Below are 22961 nucleotides of genomic sequence, written 5' to 3'. Positions count from 1 at the left end.
CCACCATTCACTAGAGGTGGCTGGGGGGGGGGTAAAAGGTCAAATGACCAACCACATTGGTTGTTCATTAGGATTGCCACTCGATGTATACCACCCCGACAAAGTGAAGGGGGGAGCTCAGGCACCTATCAAAGCCAGGTTATACCAATATGGAGGCTCACTATTGGCTCACAAATAGTCCATGTGGTCAGAACGGGCATTTTGAGGCCTAGCCATGGTTGTCCTGAACAAAGCTCCAACTCCGAATCGACTAGAGAACCCCCGGAAATTACTACTTCCCTTGGGTTGGTGGGATCAACTAACCCCAAGACTAGCTTCGCTGAAGGACCTTTCCCACTGGCTGTATCTCGTTGCTGCTGCTGGAACAGAGTGCCAGGTGTCTAGAAATCCATATTCTAGTGCATCGTCTTTGCGCTGAACCAAAGCTCCAGGAAAATCCTGAGGACCCTCCCGTAGTAGGACGACCCAAGCCCGAGTCACCACACCAGAGTGCTGGACTCCAGAAGCAAGGGAAGCCCATCAAGTGTCCAAGACCCGCGGTGGTGCTATTTGCCGATAGCAGACATCGCAAAGTGCTGCTGAACTGAAAAGAGCCCTTAGCCGCCGACTACCTTTGAATTGCAGTGCAGGAGTCCCAGAGACTTATTCCCTAAGGTACTATTCTAACTAAGGGGTACTTACCTTTTTGTCAGTAGCTTGCATCATCTCATTTGAGGCTTGCAGTAGCTGTTTTTTGCAGAGTTGATCTCGGCTCTGCCTTTCACAAGCCTAACATCTTTTGACCTTACTGTGATTTCTTTACAACTCTCTAACAATGTGCAAGATTTTTGTGCTATCTGAAGTGCCTCGGCTCCATAGACATTGTTCAAATTTACTTTGGCTGTCCTGGCTCCCATGTACAAAGACCGAAAGATAGGTTCAACTACCCCTTTCTCAATCCGCCTGCTTCCGAACTTTATTCAATCAGTCTAAAAAAGATCTTAAACTGAAGAGCAAAAAAGCCTACAGCAATTTTTTAATGATTCAATTTTGTTTCAAAACAACAAATGCTCAATGTGAGGTTAGTATGTGACAGAACCACTGTTTTTAGTCAACAGGTATTTTTTCGTTTATATATTATGATATAAACTTTCCAGATATGTCTACATCTGGTCATATGTCAAAAAAACTTTAGAAACTATCTCTGGCGTTGTAGTTTGATGTTTTTTGGCCATCTTCAGGACGGGAATAAATTTGATTTTCAACTGTCATCTCACAATAGCCGTGGTATCGGAATAGAGCGGTCACATTGGAATGTTTTCTTTTTCTCTAGGATCTTCTGTTTTCCAAGTGACACATTTGTTTATTTTTTTTTTAAATTGCCCAATCTGTCTTCTTTGGTCTTCCCTAATCATTCCATAGTTGATTTGGTTAAGTGTTTTTTCCTATTTGTTCAATTAATAATCTTAGAAAAATGTTTTGTTCACTCTGTATGTTGACTTCCCCACGTCTCTATCGGCATCTATGTGCAAACCAAGTCGTGGCTCCCTTCAGACTCTTATGACCGATTGACTTTGATTCTAACTGTCCCTCATAGGTGGTGCATACGTTTAACTTGTATTGCTGGGAAAGATCTAATATAGACTTCATTGGCAGATTGAAAAGTGCTCACATGCTCCGAGAACCTGTTGACCTTTTCCCTTCCCTAACCTTTTCCTTTTCCACAACCTCAGAATTATATATAATTGCCAATATTGTCCTAGCACTTGAAGTCATCTCAGGGTGTAGGAAGTGTGTCAAAGGCATCCCAAAAAGAGTATCTACGTGCTTAATATGAACCTGAGAAAGTGTTATGAAGTGTATTTTGATTGTTGCATAGTGACCTTTTTAAAGAAGGCTCATTTAAAACTGACCGTCCAAAATAATTATTTTACTCAAACCTTGAGTATGTGTTATTTGGATACTTTTATGTGTAGATTTTGATGCTACAGCTCACATTTATCCCTTGAGATGTCTGGCTGCTCAGTCACTCTACCAACTTGTGTAGTACAGACCTATATCAATAGATGGATTACCTATTACTAAGAGGACAAGACTGGTGTAGTCAAGAATTGGAAATTAGCCGATAAATCCTAACTATGTGAATGAGATAAAGAGAATGCACAAATAAGAGCGGAAGAGAAATAGAGTTGAAATCTTATTGCCTTGGGAAAAGGGAAAGGTCCAACCATATCCCGAAGAGAAGAACAGAAAACAGAGGCCTTTGAGGAGTCAAGACCAGTGAGGTCAGGAAGAGGTGAACTATACTTGGAAGTTGGGCTACCAAAATTCCGAAAGGAGAACTATATATAAGGGGGTCTTGAGTCCTATGAGAGGGAGAGAAGTAGTTTGAGCAGAACAAAGATGTTTGAAGGAGATTAAGGAAGCTGCCAGTCCCCTGAAAGAACTGCAGAGCAGTCCAAAGAATACGCAGAGACTATTTACAAATGGTCTATTAAGTAGAACAATATAATCTAGAAAACCCTGTGAGGAATCACAGCTCCCAGGAGAAGGGAATCGTTGTCCTGGCTTTCGTTGGTCAGATTAGTGGTAGGGTCACGTTAGATTTGGACAGCGGATGGATTTTCTTTGGACATTCACTCTGACTAGCACCTTGGTAAAATAGGTAGGGAATAGTCCTGGGGAAAGGAAGGCCTCGTTTTTCTTTAAACAAACTGTTAAAAATGTCATCACAGCGTCCCTGTCTTCCTCCTGATCCTCCACACACCCTTGGGAAAATCTGGTGCTGAAGAGGCTCCTGGGGACTGGGTGCCTTTAGGGGCCACCCAGTATTGTAAACCTGAAGTAATATGAAAACGGTTATAATAGCATGGGCCTTCAGAAGGCCCTCTGGCCATCAAAAAAGTAAGTGATTACGAAAAATGAAAAGGTGTGGGGAGCAAAAGTTTGAGGGCCCTAGAATCGCCAAAATTAAGAATTCCGTCTCAAAACTTACCAACGGCCTGTCATGGGATATAGGGCCTCGGCTAGTGCTACTTTCTTCCGCTTGCCATGCCATTCCATCTCTACCTGAAGTCGCCAAGGAAATGGAATGGGTGCAGCACTCAATGCCTGCCTTTCACGATTAGCAGCATGGGAATTTACCCCAGTATGCTAATATCAACACTCGATGCCACAGGCCAGTGTTAACACCCTTGCTTTGTTTGGGCCTGACGTGAATTGGTGATCGTTAATAGTGCAGGGTTGGGTAAAGCGCATACTCATTGTTTTCTCATTAGTAAAACCCTTTAAAACATTTGTCTTCAGCTAATCCAACGGTTTGAAGCCTTGCGTAGTGACGGTTTTAATTTTAACCATTGTGGAAGTATGACGTTCTATATTTAGTTGTGGCATTTTGTTAATGAATCCACTACCAAAGAAGACAATTATTGCTGTTTGTTGCCTTAGGGATTGCATGAGGCGTACCGCGCTTTGGCTCGGTAAAATGAGTGCAGAGTGCTTACAGGAATTGTGACAACTTTCAACAAAGCAGATTGGGAGCATGGACACTCTATTCATTTCACATAAACCCTGGAGAGATACCGGCATCCCTACCTGCTTTATTAACCCCTCTTGGGCTCCCAATGTCCCCCTCATTTCGCCTGCCCCCTCTCCATTAAAGGATGGGCGGGGAAGTAGGAGAACGTTCTTCTAATGTCCATGTTGTCTCTGGCCACCTGCCTACCAGGTTCAGCTGTAGGACAGCGAGGCCAGGTGGTAGCGGGTAGGACAGCACAGGTGCATTATTCTGCTCTACTGCTGCCAGCTCCTCCAAACGGATGGTATGCAGTAAATGAGTGTAGTAGTATCAGTGACCCCTCTCGCTTCAGCTGGGGCAGGGAGGCAGCTTCAGTACGTAATAAAGAAGTGATGTTGCACTCCCCTCACACCAGCTTAATGGCTGAGTTGGCCGGCAGACATGCCTGTTATTGTGGTGAGCACTGGGCCATTTTAAAAGGGTGCTGGCCAGTGATGTGGTGGTATTGGGGCAGTACCTGGTCAATGAGTACCTGAGTAAATGATGTCTGAGGCGAGAGCTGACATGTCTGTTTCCGGGCGTTTCATGGAAATGGGACTGGTGGGAATACGGGGGTGGGGGGTGTATTACCGGACAGATGCCAGTATCTGGCAAATGCCTATACAGAAGACAAACTATTGGCATTGTCGTCATATGCCTGTCCTAGGCAGTCGCGACCCTTCCAAAGATACGAGCGTAATTTTAGGGGGGGGTGGGGGACAGGGGTGTTTGCCCCCCCCCAACTTTCATGGCACACCATTGTGTCCCCATTCATTTGGCTGGGGCACCTTTTCTTCAGATGTCATGCACCCCCTCCCCCCCCAACTTTTTCAGCAAAGTTACTCCACTATTAAGATATATATGCACGTTTATGTCGTAGGTTGCTGGCCTGGTTGGAATTGTCTGTCCAGTTTAAAACGCATGTTTGAATAATGGTATACTTTTAAAATTAAGCTGGGGTGTGGGGAAGTGTGACCAAGTTTCCAACCCGAAAATATTTTTCTGTGTTAACGTACAGTGTTTTTAAAGGCAATCTAAGTTCTCAACACACAGCCATCGCTTGATTTACTGACTAAAGAAAAATCCGTTGTATGTATGCAGAAGCTCCAAGTTGTTTTTAAAGCGATTTTCAGATCGGGCAGTCCGTTCACTGTTCTTTCTACCAGAATTATCCTTAAACTTCGTCGTTAAGCACAGCACATCACTAGCGGGTAGGTTGAGCGTTAAAGCCAACGTCCTACTATTAGAATTGTATGAATGTTTATTCCTAGGTCAGCGCTAAGTGCTTTTTAAATCATTGCACGATGAGTGTATATTCCAATTATGGAATATTGAAGAATCGCTCAGATCGAGCATTTTCAGTGAATGGTATTTGAAATGCCGTTCTACACTTTGTCACTGGAAAGAGGTCGCCGTTTAGCAGCACTAATATTGCTAGAAAAACAATAACATGCATGGCAAGTCAGATTTTGCTTTTGAACTATAAAGGGCCCACATTGTTGATTGGTACTTAAACAATAGCCAGTGTGCCAAATATGATTTTGAAGTGGGGGTATTTTACTCCGCATTTTTTTAAGTTGGGAGTAACATGATTTTTTAGGGAGTAAAAAGGTAAGTCCCATTTCTAATGTGAGTGTTTCAAGAAGCGAGTAAACTTGTTTTAACTAACATAAAAACATTTTTGTAACATTGTTTTGCACCTCTCTATTCATGCACATTAAAATATGCATTTTTACCTCTTCTAATGAGGCGGTAATACGTTTCTTCCTGTGATGCTACGTGGCTACTGGTCCAGCTGCATCCATAGAGATGTGTGGGTGAAGGCAAGGGGACAGGCACCTTGTCTTTTTATTTAGGGCTGGGGGTTGGGTTTGAGTATTTTTGCTCCATATTTTTCTTTGTTGGGAGTATTGGCATCTTTTTACCGGGTAGAAGTGGTTTAAACTCCCTATATCTGCAGGGCTGTGCATTGCTATTAAATTAATAAGTGGATGTAGGAAGTTGGTCAGGTCATTGTCCATTCTAGTAAGTAATCCCAGGGTGACTGCAAATATCTCGTGATTCATCGTGCTTTATCTCGTGATTGCTGCTGCCAGAGTTTAAAAATCCATCACCTACTTAGTTCTCCGGAAAATAGCCGTGTGTCGTTCTGCCTAAATGAGATACTATGGTTTCTATATATCTGAGGGACGCTAGCAGAATCAAGGTTGAATCGAATTACCCTTGATTACTTCGCAACACCGACATCCAAGCATAACTGACACTTTTCCTGCCCTCCTTTTAGGTTTTTAACCAAGACTGCCAACCATACATATTGACAAGTTGGACAAGTGTACGAGGTGGATTTTGTCACCATATCTCTGTGTGGCTTTTTAAAGCAGATGGTGTGATAAATCATTGTGACATCTTTTAGTTTGTTAATTCCACTTTTCTTCCCCTTCAGGTGAATGGAAAAGGTTCATTATGGTGTGTTGATCCCGAATATAAGCCTAACCTTATGCAAGCCTTGAAGAAGCAGCCTTTCTCCTCAGCACTTGCATTTTACACCCCCCCTACATCACCACCAAGGTAAGCCAATGAATTCTGCCTAGACATTACATCAATCTGGAGCTGTCATGCCCTTTGCCTTACCTCCACTTGAGGCAGTAACTGAGTAATTTGACGTTGGTGTACTGTAAAAAAAATCTTTATTGAGTTTTGCAATAACATAACTAGACAAAAATTGATCAACTTTACATTATTTGAATTTTTTTTATTTTATTTATTTGTGTTAATCATTTGGATTTTTACAAAATCCAGACGCGTAGAAGAAACAATCAGAAGAATGGTTATCACCTATTACAGTGCTGTTGATGTAAGGTGTGGCAAAAGTAAAACAGTATTCACGTATTTTAAAATATTAAAAGTTGCCAGCAGCCACGTGGTTCTGTGGCCCAACAATTGTCTTGGTCGCTTAATACGTGGTCAGATAAAGTCTCTTTCAGGTAAGTAGTTCTTATTCCTCGAGTGCTGTTGCAAGAGAGAAGCAAATGACGAATGGATTCTATTGCTGTAGATTGGTTACAGAAGCCACACTCGTTTGTCGTGGATAAACCTCTAATTGCCAATATTTCATTTGTTTGCAAGAGATTTAGTCTTGCTCTCATTAGAAGGTCACGTGCTGGCCTGGAAGGAAACTTTTTGATGTAAGGCTGGAGTTCGTTTAGTTTCCTGCTGTTAGAAGGAAGATGATGTATCAATTTGTTATTTAAAGCTGCTTCTTTGGTCCTTATCCAGTTTTTTTCTGGATTTTTGTGGGGTTTGTAAACAGTCTCTTCGTTACATTCCACCGAAGTTAGCATATCTAAATTTAATTTAGACCAGGTGTTAAGCATCTTGTTTGTGCTGCGGCTTTCTCGGAGTATCAGATTTTAGATCGATTCTCATTGGACATTCTACACTTACGAAATAACATAAGGGTATTGATTTTCACTGTTCCTCCCAAGGACAACAGGCTAAGTTCTTGTCTTATTACCACCGCTGAAATGGAATTTGGCAGGCCCAGTATTGATCGCCAAAACCAGGCTTCCAGTTTCGGCCAATGTGTAGCCAGTAGGTTGGGCATAGCATCTGCGCCGTACGTTAGTGTAGGTACCACCCTTTTTTTAATAGAAGTCCAAGACGGTAATCAAAGAGAAACGCCTTCATTTTCTGTTGATTGCATTACCTTGCGCAACCAACTTTTTAGTAGTTAATTTCAGGTGTTCTTGCATGGCCGTTTCATATCTTGAGCTGTCGAAGATCACTCCACGGTATCTGAATTCCTTCACTTTTTCCACGGATTGGCTGGCCAAATGTAAAACGATTTTTTTTCTTTTTTCTTGGTGGATGCAGAGATTATCATAAATTTTGTTTTTTCTTTGTTTATCTCGAAGTTGGTTTTAGATGTGTACTCCTGAAGGTTTCTCAGTTGACGCTGCAAACCTATAGGAGTATGATCCAAAAGTATTAGATCGTCTGCATAAAGTAGTCTGTTTACATGGATATTGCCTATTTTTGGAGGAAAACATTGAGGTGTTGGACTCATATCTTGCAGATATCCGATAAATGCCAAGAAAAGAACCGGTGCCAGGGGGCACCCCTGCTCGACTCCTCTAGACGTTGGTATGTCCAGAGAGAGTAGCCCTTGCTGATTTAATCTCACTCTCATGCTGGTTCCTGTGTAGAGAGCCTTGATTGGTTCCAGAAGAGGTTGTGGGCATTTCCAGTACTCTAGTTTCTCCCACAGTAATGTACGCTCTACTCTGTCAAAGGCCTGGGTTAGGTCAATGAAAGTGATGAAAAATCTTGGACCCCTCTTCAGCACTCTGCTCTTTAATGCGCTTATCAAAATATTAGCAGATGTTCCCAGGTTTTTCTTAAAGCCAGTTTGCAGATAGTCTTTACATGGAGCCATTTTTGCCCATACATTGAGTTCTCGGAGCAATAAAGACCCAAACACCTTCCCAATGCAATTGAGTAAGGCAATCAGCCTGTAGTTTTTAGGGTCAGCCTTATTTCCTTTCTTATAGACTGGCACCATGATGGCAGATTTCCAAGACGGCAGAATTGACTTTAAAGTTGCACATCTGCAGAAGATTTTGCTCAAAAACCTTGCCCACTCTGACGGAAAAGCCTTCAAGCCTACATTAGTTATGCCGTCTGGGCCCGGCGCTCTGGAGTTTTCCAATTTCATAATCTGGGTCGTTATTTCTTCTGTCATCCAGACATACCCAGTCTGTAGATTCCACACCAGAGGATTTTCGGCACGGGTTTAAAGTCTCCTGAAATAAGGATTGAAAGAAGTTGACCCATGTGGTTTCTCCGATATTTGAGATAAAAGCTGGCTTTGTTAGAGGTAGTTGATTTTAATAGTGACCAAAACTCTCGACTGTTAGAAGTTATCGCTTTTAGAATGTTCTCTGTATCCTGGGGGGCGTGGCTAACTAGCCATGAAATAGGACGCGTCTGAAAAGCTGCTCCGTGTGATCCGACACAGATCTGACAACAACACGCAGAAAAATGACAAACGACACCTACAAATTGAGGCAAGGACGTTGGAATGGGTGCCCTGCATTGCTGGAAGTTTTGAGGTGAATTGAAGCTGACAGAGGAAATAAAAGCTTTTTTTGGCGAGTGGCAGCACTGACAAAAGAGATACAAAATGGCAGCTTACAAAGGGATTGTGCTTGTGATGATGAAAGCTGCTGCAGAGACCTGAGCGGCGAGTCGCAAAGACTGAAGGAGCAGAGCTCTAACTGCAGTGCTTGTTGTTGCACTGTGAACGAGCGTGCTTGGCACTGCTGATGAGGTGCGGGGGTGCGCGAATACTGTATCGGCAGGCATACGGACCAAACAGTAGTAGCGGTGCCCGTGCCAGAAGAAGCTCTGTTGGGATCAGGAGAGCCCAACGCGGACCGCATAGTGATCGGCTTCCGAGTCGTGGCTGATGAGGCAGATACATTATTGCTGACAAGCCGGCGCGGGTTCACTGCAACTAATTAGTGAAATCATCGGGTCGGAGCAAGCGCGGCAGAAACATTGTAACACTTTCCGAGATCAGGCTGGGGAAGGGCAGGCTTCTGAACACAGGGCGACGTTGCAAGAGCCATGTGTGCTGTAAATTCGGCTTCCCTTGCAGCATTACATGGGAATTGTTGCCCCGCATGCCCGACCAGCCGGAGAAGAATGCCCTGCTGATCACATCCAAGGACAGAGATTCGAGTTGCACTGGCCTTTGGAAGGACTGGTGTTTAATAGAAAAGGCACGAGCACTGAAGGTGGCCTCGCAGGACTACTGTATAGCATATTAAATAACAGGAGGGTGCCTGGGTGGTACCACGACTGACTCATTCTGAGCAGCCGCAGGGCGGTTGCATGTACTGTATGAAGGTGTCTGGCGGGTGGGCCGGTGACACAGCAGGCGCTGTGGTGGAAGACCACCCAAGCCACAAATCGCTGCTGTGGTGGAACCATCCGAAGCAAAGTCGAGCTCGGACATGTGAGCTGCTGGTGAGCAGTGCAACTTAAAGCCGTACCTTGCATGCAGCTCTAATGCAATGATAATAGGGTGTTGAGTCCCTATGAGAAGCTGAGACACTTTGGCGCCTGAAGTGCGCTGGACGCCTACCTTTACCGGTGAGGGGGGGCCTGGGAACCATATCACCACAGGAGGCAGATAAAGCACCCATAACCTGCATAAGGAGGCGGGTGCGCATCCAGGCGCTACCAAGAAAAGTGGATGTAGAGGTATGCTGCTGTTACTATAGCGAGTGCAGTTCATGGGCTGGCGCCTCCTGGATACTTGCAAAATACAAACCTAAACAGGGGCTTCTCAAGGACTAGGGCCCTGGGCCTGGAGTGATGCGTTGGAGGCGCACCACGACATAGAGGCAAGATTGATACGCCATAGACCGGGTACCCTTGGATACATAACGGAAGTTGCAAGATGGCGGGGGGAGAGGAACCGTCAGCAAGAGCAAAAACAGTCTACGATGGAAGCATTTGCCAAGACGCAGCAGTCTCCTGCGGCGACAGCGCACAGTGGCGCAACAGCACCGGCGGAGGGCGCCTCAGCGGCTGGAAACCACCACATACTAGCAGCTATCGCGGAGCTGAGAGACTCATGGGGGATAGCGATGGCGGAATCTGCGAACCTCCTTGGAGGCTAAAATAGACGCCGTAGGCATAGAAATCACCCTACTGCGGCAAGATGTCAGAACGCTGGCAGAGAGAACGAGCCGCTTGGAAAGTGCGGTGAAAACCAACACAGACACTAGCACCAGTAATACAAAAGAGGTGCATATACTGAAGCAACAGGTGGCCAACCTGGAGAACCGCGCCGAGGAAGCGGAAGGGAGTGCACGAAGGAACAATATCCGTGTGGTCGGACTGCCGGAGAGGGAGGAAGGCCAAGACCCTAAGGACTATATGGAGAACTTGATCTTGCAGGAAATTGGAGCTGAAAAACATTCGCAGGGATTCGCGGTGGAGCGAGCACATAGAGCCCTCATGAGGAAACCGAAGCCGGGGCCCCTTCTCGTGCGATAATTGCCAAGATACTGAACTATAAAGATCGCAAGAAGATTCTGGAGTATTTTCGCAAAGGGGCAACGATCGAAAGGGTCTCGAGCACCATCACAGCGTATCTTGACTACACAATGCTAGTCCAGAGGCAACGATATAGCTATGTGGCAATCAAGAGGAGATTGCGCATGGCCGGAATTAAGTACATGCTCCTGTACCCTGCGAAACTGAAAGTGCTGCACAAAAGTAGAATTTTCTTTTTTTGACACCCCGGAGGAAGTGGCGGTGTGGCTGGATCTACAGGGTTGCCCGGAACGAGATGCGGAGAAGACGCACAAGGAGCATAAGTGACTGGGATATTATATGCATATTGGGATGCTGTAGAGCGGGTACCCAAGCAGAGACTATGATGGTGATAAACTAAAGGGGCTTGGGCGAGTAGTGCTGACGTTTGGTAGGATGCCCATGACTTTGTTTAATTTAAAGGACTGGAATATAGAAGATTGAATATATAAGTGAATTAAGCAGCAATGCGTGGTTGAATTAAAGCAAAACAGGAGTGGTAGGACGATGGCACCCTACCCCCTGGTAGTAGTAGTTGCAGGCTAGCCATTAGGGCGACCTCACCGTGTTGAGCTTCGAGTACAGGCTATTGCCAGGAAGAGCTAGATGCGGGGGTGCCTGAGATCCAGGGATGGAGCTGGGCAACAGTTGAGGGGGGGGGGCAATGTTGGGGATGGGAAGGGAGGGTATGTTGGAGGGGGGGGTGGGATGGGAGGTGGGAGGCGAGGGGAACGGGGAGTTTGGTGTGTTTTTGGTTGAGGGGAGTTTAAACCGGGGAACGAGCCTATGCAGAAGGAAATGGAATTTAGATCTCGGCTGCACCTGTGGGAGGTGGAATGGAACTTGGAGAAGCCATGGGGGACCTTAAAATAGTAACATGGAATGTAAGGGGTCTAAACAGTTACTTAAAGAGAAATAAGGTCATGTTGTACCCGCGCAGGCAAAATATAGACATTACATTGCTACAAGAGACTCACCTGACAAGGGAAAAAATGGATAAGATTGCTAGGAAGTGGAAGGGGGTGATGGTGAGCTCCTCATATTCTGCCTATGCCAGGGGAGTGCTTATTTGGGTGGCGCCACATGTCCCATTCCAGCGGCTGCAAGAGGTGGCTGACGCAGATGGGAGGATGGTTATATTGAGGGGACTGGTAGAGAATAGAGAGATAAGCATAGTAAATACGTATGCCCCGAACCAGAACACAGCGGCGTACATTAGAGCATTGTGTACTAATCTCAGTAAGTGTGTGCGGAGTGCTGTGATTTGGGGAGGGGACTTTAATTGCGTATTCGACCCAAGGGTGGATAGATCGGATGGGAAGATGAACAGACCCGCTCCTGCTGCCAAAGCGCTGCGGACACTGTTGAGGGACTTTGGTTTAGAGGACGCATGGAGAATGAGACACCCGCATGAGAGGCAGTATTAGCATTATGCTGCCCCGCAGCAGTTACACACGAGGTTGGATTACGTCTTTACTACACCTGAAGTGCTAGCGGAGATAAAACATATAGATTATAAAGCAAAGGTTCTTTCCCACCATTCGCCCCTGATTCTCGGATGGCAATATTGCCCCCCGAGAGCGAGGATACCGTCATGGCGCCTGCGAGCGGAGGCGCTGAGAGACCCCTTTTTTAGGGAGGACATAAGGGAGGAGATAGTTAACTTTTTCAAGACGAATACTGGGAGTGTGGATTCGGCAGAAACACTGTGGGAGACCTTTAAAGTCGTGATGAGAGGGGTAGCCATAGCAAAATCTAAAGGATTACAAGGTGGGATTTAGCTGACCTACGGGAAACGGAGGAGAAACTGGAAGAGGCTTTAAGGGATGAGGATGGCACTAAAGAGAAATTAGAACTGATACTTATGCTACAGCAGAAATGTGCGGAGCACTGGGATAGACTGTGTAATCTCAATTATAAAAAATATGTAGACAGCACGCAGGCGGGGATAAACTAGAACGGCTCTTGGCGTGGTTATGTAAGAGCGAAACCCCCAGAGTCACGATCAAGACCATAATGAGAGAAGACTGTAGTATAGCGGACACCCAAGAGGGAGTTAACCAAGAGTTTGCAGACTATTATAAGCTATTATATGGAGACGATGACAAGAGCAGTCGTGCCATGATAATAGAAACATTGGAGGATCTAGGGTTGCTCAAGATAAGTGAGGAAGAAAAAGGAGTTAGATGCACCAATTACCCTAGAAGAACTGGGGGAGTTGGTGAGACAGTTGCCTACTAGCAAGACTCCAGGGGCGGATGGACTCCCAAGCAAATTTTATAAAGCATACATGGAAGAGGTTCTCCCCCCGCTGTTAGAAATGTTTAATGAAGCTTTTGAGACGGGGCGTTTGTCAGAATCACTGAGAGAAGCGATTATAATACCTCTTCCCAAACTTAACAAGCCTGGGCACAGCTGCAGCTCATATCGTCCCTTGTCAATGCTAAACCAAGACAGCAAGATGTTGACGGCTGTCTTGGCAAACAGATTAAAGAAGGTTATTGACAAATTAATACACCCTGATCAGACGGGTTATTTCCCAAATAGGAATATCTCTAACAATCACAAACGACTCCAACTAATTGAGAGTGGAAGCATAAATGCAGGTGAAATGGCAATCGTGTCCTTGGACGCAATAAAGGCCTTCGATTCGGTCAAATGGCCATGGTTGATGGCGACCCTGGAAGGTTATGGGTTGCGACCTGGATATGTACGGTGGGCGAAAATATTGTAGAGAGCCGCTGGCTAGAGTTAAGACAGGATCGGTGATATCTGAAAGGTGACAGCTTAGCAGGGGCACCAGACAAGGTTGTCCGTGGTCTCCAATGCTCTACATACTGGCCCTGGAACCTCTAGCAATAAATCTGAGACAACAATATGAGACCGTAGGCATTGAGGTGAAAGGGGAACGGCATCTGATCGCCCTATACGCAGATGATATGTTGCTGTATTTGAGGCACCCGGAGGAAAATCTCCAATATATTCTAGAGGTAATGGACAGATATGCGGGGTTCTCTGGCATAGCAGTGAACCCCCAGAAGTTGAGCATGTTCCCATTAGGTGGGTACATGGGGATCCCAGTGGAGCGGTTACCCGTATTGCGGGTGCCATGGGCGGTCAGAACATTTCGGTACTTAGGGATAGACATATACCACACAGCAGAAGAAGAGCATAGGTGCAACACAGAGGTAGCCATTACGAAAATTGCATGCGTTTTATTTGGGTGAGGTTGCACTTAGCAATGATGGGGCGGGGAGCAATGCTCAAGATGGTGGTCTTGCCTAGGCTCCTGCACTACTTTGGGAACATACCATATCTGATACCTAAGAAGTTCTTCATCAAACTGAACGGTATGTGTAGGGATTTCCTGTGGCATGGCACGCGGAACAGAGTGGCACGGCACGCGGAACAGAGTGGCACTATTGAAGCTACAGAATTTCTATGAAAAAGGGGGAATAAAATTGCCCAACTATGAGGTTTATTATGTGGCGAGCCAACTGCAGTATGTTGCCAAATGGCTCTCGGATGAAGACTCCTCTGAATCCAGGCTGTTCAGACAAGATTGCACACCCTTTTACTTGAAAGAGATGTGGGTACCCAAGGCAGAAATTAAAGGGCGCCCCACGATGATGTTACTGGGATGGAAAGTGTGGCGCAGAGCATGTCAGATGGAGAACCCATCTCCATGCTCCCCGCAGGTACCACTGGTTGCATTGACCGGAGCGGATGAACAGCTTAGGAAGATACTTAGAAGCCACTGGGAACCGGTTGGGCTAGCAACAATGGGAGATATTTGGCAGAGGGTTCTATTAATACCTTTGAAGGGCTGCGGGATGAGACTGGGTTGCATGCGGGCCAGTATATTACATATCATAGAATGGTGCAGATAGTTCAGAAAATATGGCCCGAAACTCTGTTGGAGGAAGAACCAGATGCCACCATAGATCTGATCTACAACATAGCGGAAGGGGGACATGAGATATCCAGATTATGAGATGTTGATGATTAAAGTGGGGAAGGAGGTCACGCAGTTGAGACTAGATTGGGAAGCGGAAGTAGGAGCCCCGATGGAGGATGGGATGTGGGAATGGGCTCAGAGGTATCACAAGAAGGTATCTAGAAATGCGAGATTGAAACAGATACAACTGTATATCACGCACAGGGCATACATGACACCCCAAAGGATATCAAGGTTTGTGAATGTAGGACGGCAGGCATGCCCTAAGTGTGATGAGGAAAACGCAGGCATGGTGCATATGTTCTGGTCATGCCCGGTCATTGAACGCTTTTGGAGCGACGTGGAGCGGAAACTGGCAGAGAAAGGGGTCAAGATTGTAGTGGATACTGTGTGGGCTTGTCTGTTGGGGGGTTGGGGGGTTCCCAAGATCACAGAAGCTAAAGCATGTGAGCAAACTGAAGGATCTGGCATATGTGCTTGCAAAGAGAAGAATCTCCATGGCATGGAAGACATGCCATAGACCGGGAGTGGAGGTGTGGTGGAAAGATTTGCAGAAATGGGCAGAGGCAGAAACCATGGTATGGCAAGAAGCGAGCAGCGCCGGGGGGGGAGGAGGAGACAGAGTCCCTGATGGCCTGGAAATTGATAGCAGAACTGTTTGGGTCAATCCGAGACCCAGATGAACCCAGGGAAGGAGAGACCCTGCCGCAGGATGCAGATACGGAATGTGTAAAGTGATAGGCTCGAAATGGGGGGTGGGATAGGGGAAGCAGTGACTCAAAGTAAACTATGTAGAATGGATCTGTTGATATAGGCATGGTCTGTTTGGTTTGTATTGTTTGGTTGGAATTTAATAAAAATGTTTAAAAAAAAAAGTTCTCTGCATCCTGTGGTATAAGGTCAAGCGATAGTTAAGGACCCAGGCTTTGTATAGGAGACACCCTTCAGTTGCAGCCTTGATTGCAGATGGAGTCCCCAACAGTTTTGCTTGTCGTTTCAGTTTTCTCATCTCCTTTCTTTTTGTCATACACGTGGCTTTTAGTACTCAGGGAGCCCTTTTTGTGAACTCTATGCTTGTTCGTCGTCAATAGCGGCAAGTAGTCGATCTGTTTTTCTGATTCGACGTAGGCCTGTATTTGGTGCTTCGACATGAGATCTCTTATTGCTGAAACAGACAAGTTTAATCTTGAGCGCTGATTGTTAATGCTCAGTTGGAAATCGGAGTTAGCGTTTGAAGGCGATTTTGTTGGCCAAGTCGTTGAAAGGAGGTTATGGTCACTTGCTAATGTACCTATTCAAATGATGTCATCACCTAGAGTAGCGTCAGGGATGCAAAGATGTATGTAATCTATTGTAGCGCTTGCAGTGTCCCGCTTCCATGTTGGCAAATGCTTAGAGTCTGGAAACACCAAGTCTAAGTTGTGCATGTCGCGAGATTTCATCAACTTTAGCCTTTCAACTCCTCTTCGAGCCGCTGGACTTGACGTGCCATGTAGATTTTGAGTATTAGAAGCTGGTTGGCACGTTGCGTTAATATCACTGCATATCAGGATGTAGGGGGGCTAGATGAACTGCTAAAGCTTAATCGATGGCCGCTTCCAGCATTTCCAGATAAGGAGTCGCTAATCACCACTGGGTTCCAGTAGGTGTTTGCTATGATGAATGCTGAGGAGTTTCCTTTTTCATCCTTCGCGTCACAGCTGGACCATGTGTCTTTGACCATAAGAAGGGAAGGATTACTGATAAGCGTTGCTACAAATGAGAAGCCACTTCCTTGTCTGCAAGCTGTCAAAATGCTGGAAGATGGCCGCCCCTTTTTTGCTGGTGATGAGGCAATTTCATAGCCCTCTAAAGTCGGGGCTTGTGTGAGCCAGGTCTCCTGTAAACACAATATATCGTAGTCCGCTTTATTTCTCCTTGTACCGTCCGGTGCGAGTGGCCCCTGGTATTCCATGAGCCCAGCCGAACGTGGGGCCTAGATGTTGTGTCCGAACAGATGGAGCTTACCCTGGGCTCATGGTCCTTGCGTTGCTATTTTTTTGACTCTCTCATAAGGGCTTTTGGTAACCAAGACCATATGCTCTGAGACATCTTGGTCATTGGCTCAGACCTCGACTTGTCTTCTGGCACCAACTTCGTGATGGTTCTCGATATCGTAGTGTTTCTGCTGGCATGATTGTACTGCCTAAGGTCTCCTCCAGCTGAGCTGGCGAGATTTAGGTGCCTCGTGTTGTTTTCTTTTGTATGTTTAAGTTGATCTTGTCGAGGGCTCTGCTTCTTCACAACTTCTACGATCTGTCGTCTTTCTGCTGGGCGATGTTCTTTTACCACAGGCTTGCAGATTTCTCCCGATCGATAGGCGCGATGATCCCTGTTTACTGGTCCTTCTCCAGACGCGTCAACTTGTGGCCTCTTGCTCTCGAGTCTATACCCCGCTGATCTAGAAGATTCGGTAATGTTGTATCCCATTCGGGCCTCCAGGTAAGCGCTTTACTTTCTGGTGCCCCCTGCCCCTCCAAAGCAGCATCATAGGGCTGCTTCTCCCCCAACGCGACCCTGCTGCCTGGGAACACCAGCAGCAGCTTCACCTGCCTTGTCCCTCCCCCAGAGCCCTCCCACAGGCCTCCATTGGCCAACCCCTCCCTATCCTGGACCAGACCTGGGTAGCCCTCTGCACGGCAGCCCCTGTGGCTATGGGCGGCTCCTACATTGGCGGCTCCTAGATGTGTCTACAGGTGTCCGCAGGGGAAGCAAAGGAAGCTAGCAGCCAACAGACACCAACAAAACAAAGTGTGGCATGGGTGGGTCGTAGAGCAATTACTCTACTCCAGAAAGCCCTCGCCACTCTACCTTACCTCTCCATAACGTAGACTGCCATAGAATTACACCATGCATTCTTAGAGATTTGTGACCAGCAACCTAAATCCGTTCTTGGCTGGACTGTTAATGTTGCAGTGCATGATGCACTAACATACTAGCCAATGTTAGCATATGCCACACTTGGATGGAATTCTTAACCTTAGCCTGCGTTGCATCTAGACAGCATTGTGAATGTTAGCATGTGCCATACTTAGATGGAATTCTTAACCTTAGCCTGCGTCGCATCTTGAAGGAAATGTGAATGTTAGCATGTGCCGCACTTGGATGGAACTGTGAGTGATGACAAGTGCAACACTTGAATGGAGTCGCGATTACTGGCCTGCCTCATGTGTAGACGGATTATTGAAATTAGCAAGCGCCACACTCCGAAGGAATAGTGAACGATGACCAGCATTACACCTAGACATAATTGCTAGGACAGCAATGCCAACTAACCAATCCACTAACAATTTCACCCCTCTGCATACACCTCCCAAACACAACCACAAGCCTAAAACACAGCAATCCGCACAAACTTCACTACACTGCAACAACAAAACAAACCGTACATAGACTGGCACAACAGCACACAACGACTACCGACCGTCAAACACCCCACGCCCAGCCAACGAACCCACCGGGATGAGGCTGCCAACAGCACCTCACTGCTATCTTGCACTTTTCCAGCTTATTCCCACTAACTCACCCACCTCCCTCTTTCAGAGCACCAGGGGACCACTCCGGTGGGTATAGTGCGCGGTACAAATATCCTTTAACATTAATATTCTCAACAAGGATTTTGTTTACTCTTAGTAGAGAATGGGCTAGTTTTGAGGCAAGGTAGAGATGAGCTATGGATTTTCGGTGTCTCTGATTGTGGTCTACAATAAGTAAGTCCTCAGTTTTAATACCCCTCATGTTTGCCTCTTTGTTGACGAGGAGAGGAGTTGGCGATGGTGGCTGCTCCCTCGCCTGGTCCTCCGCGATCTCATCAGCAGCCACCTCTTCGCCGCAGGACTCCCCCCTCTCTCCTTCGATCCACAAAAGCCACCAGGTCTCCCCCTTCACGCTGGTCCTGTCTCGAGGGCGCAACACCGCCATCCGCATGAGTCGCGGCCGCAACAACCGCCAGCCCCGCGGCGCCCGCCATGAGGTCCAGCTGCTTCTCGACACTGGCGTCTCCCAAGGTAAGTGAAGCCGAGTCACTCATGAGGGGTTGGCGCAGAGGATGTGGCCTCTCAGGTTCCATATTGACGCTCCCCGAGACCAAGGTCGGGTGAAAGGCCTCTTGAGCGCCTAATGTCGGTGTTGACACTGGAGAATAATTAAGGGTTGAGCAGTTGGTTGACATGGGTAGATTTACGATAAGTGTGGAACTTGGGGGGGAAAGCAGGTCATGTTTAGGGATCAGCGGTTTCTGCTCCTTTTCTAGCAATGACAGATTTGAGGACTGTAGGCTGCGGACCCTCCGTCCTCAAACGGGGACGGAAGCTCCTCAAGCAACAGCTTTCCTCCTTTTCATGCACAGAGTTTAGAGTTTGCAAGTGCAGTCTTGTCAGGCCTGCCTGGCATGACTGCAGGACTGCTCCTACTCTGCGTTCCACTCTGCGGAAGTATGGCAGTATCAGTCTGTTTCTCCTCCCACCGCAGCAACACCGTGGACAGACTGCAGGACTGCTCCTACTTAACTCCTACTTTACATTCATTCAAGGGATAAAAAGGCAGGCACTTCTTCCACAATGCCCATACTCCCCTCTCCCCTAGTATGACAGCAACCTTGTCTGTCCCTCCCTCTCCCCCCCCCCTTCTCCCCACAGCACTATCTGAAATATAGTCAGGCCTAGTACGATAGTCAATTGTTTTGTTCCTCCCCTGCCTTTCTGCACCCCTCTCCCTCACTTTTTGTTTTTCTCTGGCTCTACCAGAAATGTCGCCTGGCCTAGTATGATAGTCACCTGTCTGTTTCCATTTCCTTCCCACTCTCCCCCTCCCTTCCTTATCTATGTCTTAGCTCTTGCACTATCTGAAATGTTATCAGGCCGAGTACGATAGTTAATTTTACATCCTAACTGTTCATGGCTTGTAAGAATGTCATTGTATTTTACCATGTTCCCTCCCTTGCCTTGAAGCGCTTTGAAACACATTGTATATAGGCGCTATATAAATAAAATATCATATATCATATCCCCCATGGAAACTGCAAAAATATTTTTTTATACCAAGTGAATGCTTCTGCCATTTTTTGTTTTTGCTGGCTGTGTAGTACATGCTTTGTACCCTTCACATTTATCGCAATAATTATCGGTCTCCTCTGGATGATGGTTTCGTTACTAGCCTTCTATTAACTATATGCTTGCTTCTGAAGATAGTGGCTCAGTTTGCCATTGCCTCAATTGGAGGCATTTTACATTGTATTTCTAGTGTGCTTTTGTTTTGAATTGAAAATGACGCATGGCTCTGAATCAGCCCACAAAGTTTATTCGACTTTTGGCACAGAGCGAAATGTCTGAGAATTGTCTTCATTTCCAGCCAATTTCAAAGGCATTTCCCTGTGTCCACTCACCGAAACACACCACCAACAACACGTGGCCTACCTTCCGGCGTCCCCACACGTGTCCGGATGAAAACGGTACCTCATGTGTGGGTGCACCTATCGGGGGCGTAAAAGGAAAAGGGTAACCCGCTGGTAACCCCAAGCCTTTTGCCACAGCACAATTTGTTCATGTGGGCAACCTACAGATTTGGGCCTAGGGTGTCGAAGCCAGCAAGGAAAACAGGGAACCCCAGGCATTTCCCAAAAAAGGACACCCGTGTGAATGCGCAGAGGTCTGACTTGCGCGAAGCGGGCCAGAATTTATTACCCAGAACCCCAGACAAAGTGAACATTGTGTTTTTTTCCCCACCAAATATCACACTTTGTTGGGGATTGTGGCTAGTAAAAACTGGGGCAGTTTGCGCAAGGCAGACCTCTGTGGATTCCCACGGATATTGAGAGACATTTCCCTATGTCCACTCACCGAAACACGTCGCCAACAGATATCCTAGCTTCTTGCGTTCCCACAAGTGTCCCGGTATCGCACATCAAAAAGCAGATGCCTGTATTAAACATATGGAGGTTACCAGACTCCATATGATAGTAAAAATAAATTCCACTGGGAGGGGGTGTCGGGGGGTAGGGGTAGGAATGAGTGAGTGGCAAAAGCTCCACTCACTCTGGACATTAAAATCAAAAAAGTCCAGATCCAGCCTGGGGCCTCTCGGGTTAAAGGGAATAAGCACAGAAACTGGAAATTCTCCCTAAAAGGCAGTGCTACTAATCCCAAGAGGCACAAATAAGATATTTCACCCAAAGTTGCCATAGTTCAATGATCGTAGCAGAATGTCCAATGTGTTTATCTGTAATAGAATATCCATGCATGTGCTGTTTTAAGTGTGAACTTTGTTAAGGCAGTTTTGTACCACCCTCTGATGCTACAACAACTAACCCTAGGGGAATGCTAAAAACCTGACAAGCAATGAAGGCCAACCCTCTTAAACTTGGTTAGCATGGTTGCAGCAACAAGGCGTAACTTTCTTGAAGGGGTAGTAGGTAGACAGTTACACTTAGTCCATACACACATCTAGAAAATGCACCACAGTAATATACTGAAAGATTTATACTTTAATAATAGTCACTCATGTAAACGCAGGTCAAATAAGTATTTAAGAACATAATACAGTGGAAAACAAATACCAAGTATTTATAAAAACATTAATGCCTATACAAGGATTCTCACAACCTCAATGTCTATGTGGGCCCTTGAGGTGAGCATCCAGCATAAAATAACAAGGGGGTATGGAGAACCAGGAAACGATAGACTCCTAGCAAGCAGGTAGGCACTAACTAAGTACGTTGTCCTAAAGACCCTAGTACATGTAAAAGGACCTAGACCTGGTGGTCAGCACCTAGCACATATAGCAGGGTATGGGATTAAAAGAAAGGAAATGTAATTTTTCCCAGATGAAAAAATGTATTTTACAGTTCCTTCGCCTAAAATACACTTGCATTAATTTAGACATCCTAGGGCCTTTATAACAGGTATTGTTTCCCACTGACCAAGAATAATTAATGCCACAAAGAGGATGGAACTACAAAAAACGTTGGAAAAACCTACCAAGATTCGATTAACATTTCAGTAATTGTTGGCTTCCTGATATTTCATGGAACAATTTACACATTGTTACCACACGCACTTAGTGTTTCAAGTACATTTACCTTTGCAGAAATAAAAGGTATGATTTATGGATATAAAATCACAGGTAAGTACTTAAATGGGTATTCTTGGTTCAGAACTCTCAACCTCTAGGGGACCCAGTAAAAAGGTCCATGGGTTAAGCACCCTAGAGTCATGTTTGAAGTTTTCCAGTGTCTGTTCACTGTTCGTTAGGATGTAACGGGAAAAGTTAAAGGCCCATCCACTCTACTGGAACAACCTTGGAATTGTGGACCTCCTTATCTGTCCTCGCGTCTCAGGCTGATCAGTCAGTTTTCTGAGATCTTAACTCCTGGAGTTGCTGCTTGGAGAGATGAAATTAGGGATCTGCTGAAGACCAGTGTCAGCTGGTATACATCTCTCCCGAAGCCGCCTAATGTTTATCCTCTTGGTCCCTGTTTTAAGGACAGCAACCTGCTCTCGACTGAAGTTCCATTAGCATTTTAGCCTCCCTTCCAAGTGCTGTGCCAGCTGCGGTGCTCCCTTTCCCCCAAGCCCCTCCTCTTGAAGGGGCACAGAATCAGATACATTAACCTCTGCAATAATAGTTATTAGATTGCTCTGAGTCCAATGCTGCCTTGTTTAAAGAAAGTCTTGCTGTCAACATGAAATGGAATCCTGATACCCCTCAAGAGTTGTTGGCTAGCTTGGATTTGCGTGTATACAGTTGTTGTCCGGACATTAAACTGATGCAACTAAAATGTTTGTTTTTTGTTTAAATCAACCCCTCCCCTAAGATTACAATAATTTGAGTTCCTGCATCACACTTTCTGTAGGCAAAATCTATAGTAACTACCTCATCAATGCAATGCAAAGAGAACATTTGCTTCTGTATGTGGACATGATACTTCCCAAATTATTCATTTTTATTTCCCAGCGGAAACTTCAATTTGGGTAGGAAAAAATTCACCACCTCCCTTCCCCATCCACGGACCCCAACAGTGGATTGATGGATTTGTGTTTTGGCCGTTATTACTGACCTTTTATTTTTTCCATGTGTGTGAACTTTCTGACATTAAGAAACCTACATAATAATTTTACCTGGTTTTCTTATTTATGTTTACGTTTCTAGTCCTTAAACGTTTAGGCATCCCACTTATGTCACTTGAAACCAATTTGCAGCGTTACACCAATTGTAAACTTGATCAGCTATTTTGAATGTAAGTTCGATGCATTTCTTGACCTGAAAATAATGTAACCGTGCTTATTCCCTGTATCTGGTGCATTGTTAAATGTTTTTGTTAAATAA

General features: G+C 45.8%; 1 protein-coding gene across 2 annotated transcripts in view; it reads left to right on the top strand.

Annotated features, from left to right (window-relative positions):
- FOXN2 (forkhead box N2) overlaps positions 1-22961 on the top strand; it is a 223044-nt gene that overhangs the window by 112001 nt on the left and 88082 nt on the right. For both annotated transcript variants that reach the window (XM_069608411.1, XM_069608412.1), the window contains exon 3: positions 5979-6103. In XM_069608411.1, coding sequence (XP_069464512.1) covers positions 5979-6103 — 125 coding nt within the window. The remainder of the gene's footprint in view (positions 1-5978; positions 6104-22961) is intronic.

Source organism: Ambystoma mexicanum, chromosome 4q (genome assembly GCF_040938575.1).
Source record: "Ambystoma mexicanum isolate Mex_15411 chromosome 4q, UKY_AmexF1_1, whole genome shotgun sequence".
In the NCBI taxonomy this organism is placed as follows: domain Eukaryota; kingdom Metazoa; phylum Chordata; class Amphibia; order Caudata; family Ambystomatidae; genus Ambystoma; species Ambystoma mexicanum.
The sequence above is the reverse complement of the archived record's forward strand: the minus strand, read 5'-3'. Positions and strand labels throughout refer to the sequence as shown.